The 2,500-nt window shown below is 44.2% G+C and overlaps 1 protein-coding gene across 1 annotated transcript in view; it reads right to left on the reverse strand.

Moving 5' to 3' along the window:
- fhod3a (formin homology 2 domain containing 3a) overlaps positions 1-2,500 on the reverse strand; it is a 52,771-nt gene that overhangs the window by 26,678 nt on the left and 23,593 nt on the right. Inside the window, exons 4-5 of the mRNA XM_030788652.1 lie at positions 1,108-1,175; positions 132-237 (exon numbers count right to left, since the gene is read on the reverse strand). Coding sequence (XP_030644512.1) covers positions 132-237; positions 1,108-1,175 — 174 coding nt within the window. The remainder of the gene's footprint in view (positions 1-131; positions 238-1,107; positions 1,176-2,500) is intronic.

Raw genomic sequence — 2,500 nt, forward strand, 5'->3', positions numbered from 1 at the left:
CAGTTAGATCAGAGTAAATGCACACGTAATGTCACACAGTTAGATCAGAGTAAATGCACAGGTAATGTCACACAGTTAGATCAGAGTAAATTCACACGTAATGTCACACAGTTCGATGAGAGTGAACGTACCCCTGAGGATGTAGTTCTGATAGTTCTGGTCGGCCTCCGCTCCCACTTTAATGAGACAGGTTAGGCCCTCTGCCATGACAAACTCATGCACCAGATCCTTATCATCCTAAAAGACACGAGAGACAGCACTGTCACAAATCTTTAAGAACAAAAAAAAACTTACAAAATCTACAAAAATCAGCTCTGCACGATTATGCCAGTGGGTGTCACTGATATGCTGAACGTATGCATCTGAAAAATGTATCGCATGTTAAGGCTACTGACAACGGCACATGCATAATCTTATCAGACTGGGAAATGATAAAAATGATAAAAGTCTATCTGCACATTGTACTGTACATCTGTACATTGACCTGCTGTAGTTGGTCAGTCAGATGTGCTTGTCTCCCTTCTAGCCACAAGTTAACTCTGCTATTGTCAGAGAAAAGCAAAACACTTACTGACTTATTACGATATCATTGTGGCTAAATTTCCATTGATTTCATGACTAAAGAAAGACTAGTGCAAGACATCGTCTTCAGGCAGCGGTAGAGAGGTCAGGAGGTGTGGGAGGTGACAGGAGAAAAGGGAGTGGTTTTGAGGCGGTTTGCTTTCTTTTAACGCTCGCTCCTGACAGATGAGAGAGACTAAGGACACTCATTCTCTCTGCACTGAGAGCAGGCCTTGGCTCCTCTCTCCTAAAATAAAGCTTTACACTCTCCTTTCAGCAGACAGCCTGCCAGGCCACGTGGAGCCGCTTGTCGTCACGGAAACACACAACGGCTGCCACGGTGACCAGCTGTGGCTATGACATGATATACTTCTATACAACTACTACTACAACTACTGCTATAACTGCTTCCCCTCTTCTTTTTCCTACTCCTCCTACGACTACTGTTACTACGACTACATTATCGTTTCCATATTTGTGTTTGTGTGTGTGTGTGTGTGTGCACGCGCGCATGTGTGCAGAAGTCTGTGTAGTAGTATGTTTTACCTGAAATATCTGCTTGAGTGAGAACAATGCTCTTCTCAGGTCTCGTCCATTTGAGTTGTACAGCTTCTCTGGAGAGAGAAGAGGAGAGAGAAAGAGAGAGAGAGAGAAAGAGAGAGAGAGAGAAGTTTAGATCAAAGGCCATCTGTGTATCTATTCCATCAACAGCTCTGACCAAGCACATACAGTACTAATGAATAGCCACACAACTGACCAGTGTCCACTGGGACACAAACAGGGATAACAGACAAGCATAAGGCATTTGACATTTAGCAAGCCTTTTACTTATCAACAATAAAATCTTTTTTAGGTAGTAAGAGTACTGTTTGACCTTTGAGAGGGATGGAAAAAGGTCTCGAATCACAACTGGTTGTGAAAACAACCAGTGGCTGAATGTCAGAGTTGCTAAGTGACAATGCCTTACATGAGAAAACCTGAAAGTTAAAAATGACAGCGTGATAACAAACCAAAGTATTCAAGGACTCGGATCACACAGCACCAGAGAGACAACAAGCAACACAATTACAAAAAGGCTCATATAATTTCACAATGGCCAATACGTCTGTTTGGGTTCTTCAGGTCCGCCTTCGTTTGTCACAGTAAGCCCATAGTGGCATGGCCTGAATACTTATTACTGTACTGCTGCCAAGAAATCATTAACATTCCATAACAGCACTAATCACTCTGCCCGTGCGTGTGTGTGTGTGTGTGTGTGTGTGTGTCTGAGAGAGTGAGCATACACGTGAGACAGAGAGAGAGTGTGTGTTGTGGTGCCAGTAACTATGTATGTGCATAGTTTGTTGCGTGCGTCTGCATGTAAGTCGTAAGTGATTCTCCATGTGTTGTGTGTGTGGCAGCAGAAGGTAGCTGGCTTAATCTCTCTATCCCTCCCTCTCTCTCTCTCTCTCTCTCCCCCCTCTTCTCTCTCTCTCCACCTCTTCTCTCTCTCTCTCTCTCTCGCTGTCTCTTGTTTTCTGTCTGTGTGGCTCAGTAACTCTCTACAGCAGAAGGAGGGGACACAGAGGGCAGGGCAGGCCAGGGATGCATGCCAGCCATGTGGGCAGAGATGTGGGCTCTCCTGGCCGTATCCCCAGCCTGTCTGGAGCTCCTAGCCATCCAAAGCTAACCTCTAGCTAACGCATAACACTCACTCTATGTCATGGAAACGTTAGTGGAATGTTCTTATGCAATGTCTGCCAGTAGGGAACATCCCCCATGTCATAAATCTGTATCATCCTACACAATAATATCAAGCATGCATCCATGTCTGAAGAGCTCCTTTTTTTTATACACAGGGAGATTATTCAAAGCTTTTTTGTTTTTCAGTAGTGGAGTTTCCAGATGAGCTTAATGGGAATGAGTGTCATGCATAAGTTATTGAGGTAGCAGAAAATGA

The sequence above is a fragment of the Chanos chanos genome, chromosome 12 (assembly GCF_902362185.1).
Source record: "Chanos chanos chromosome 12, fChaCha1.1, whole genome shotgun sequence".
In the NCBI taxonomy this organism is placed as follows: domain Eukaryota; kingdom Metazoa; phylum Chordata; class Actinopteri; order Gonorynchiformes; family Chanidae; genus Chanos; species Chanos chanos.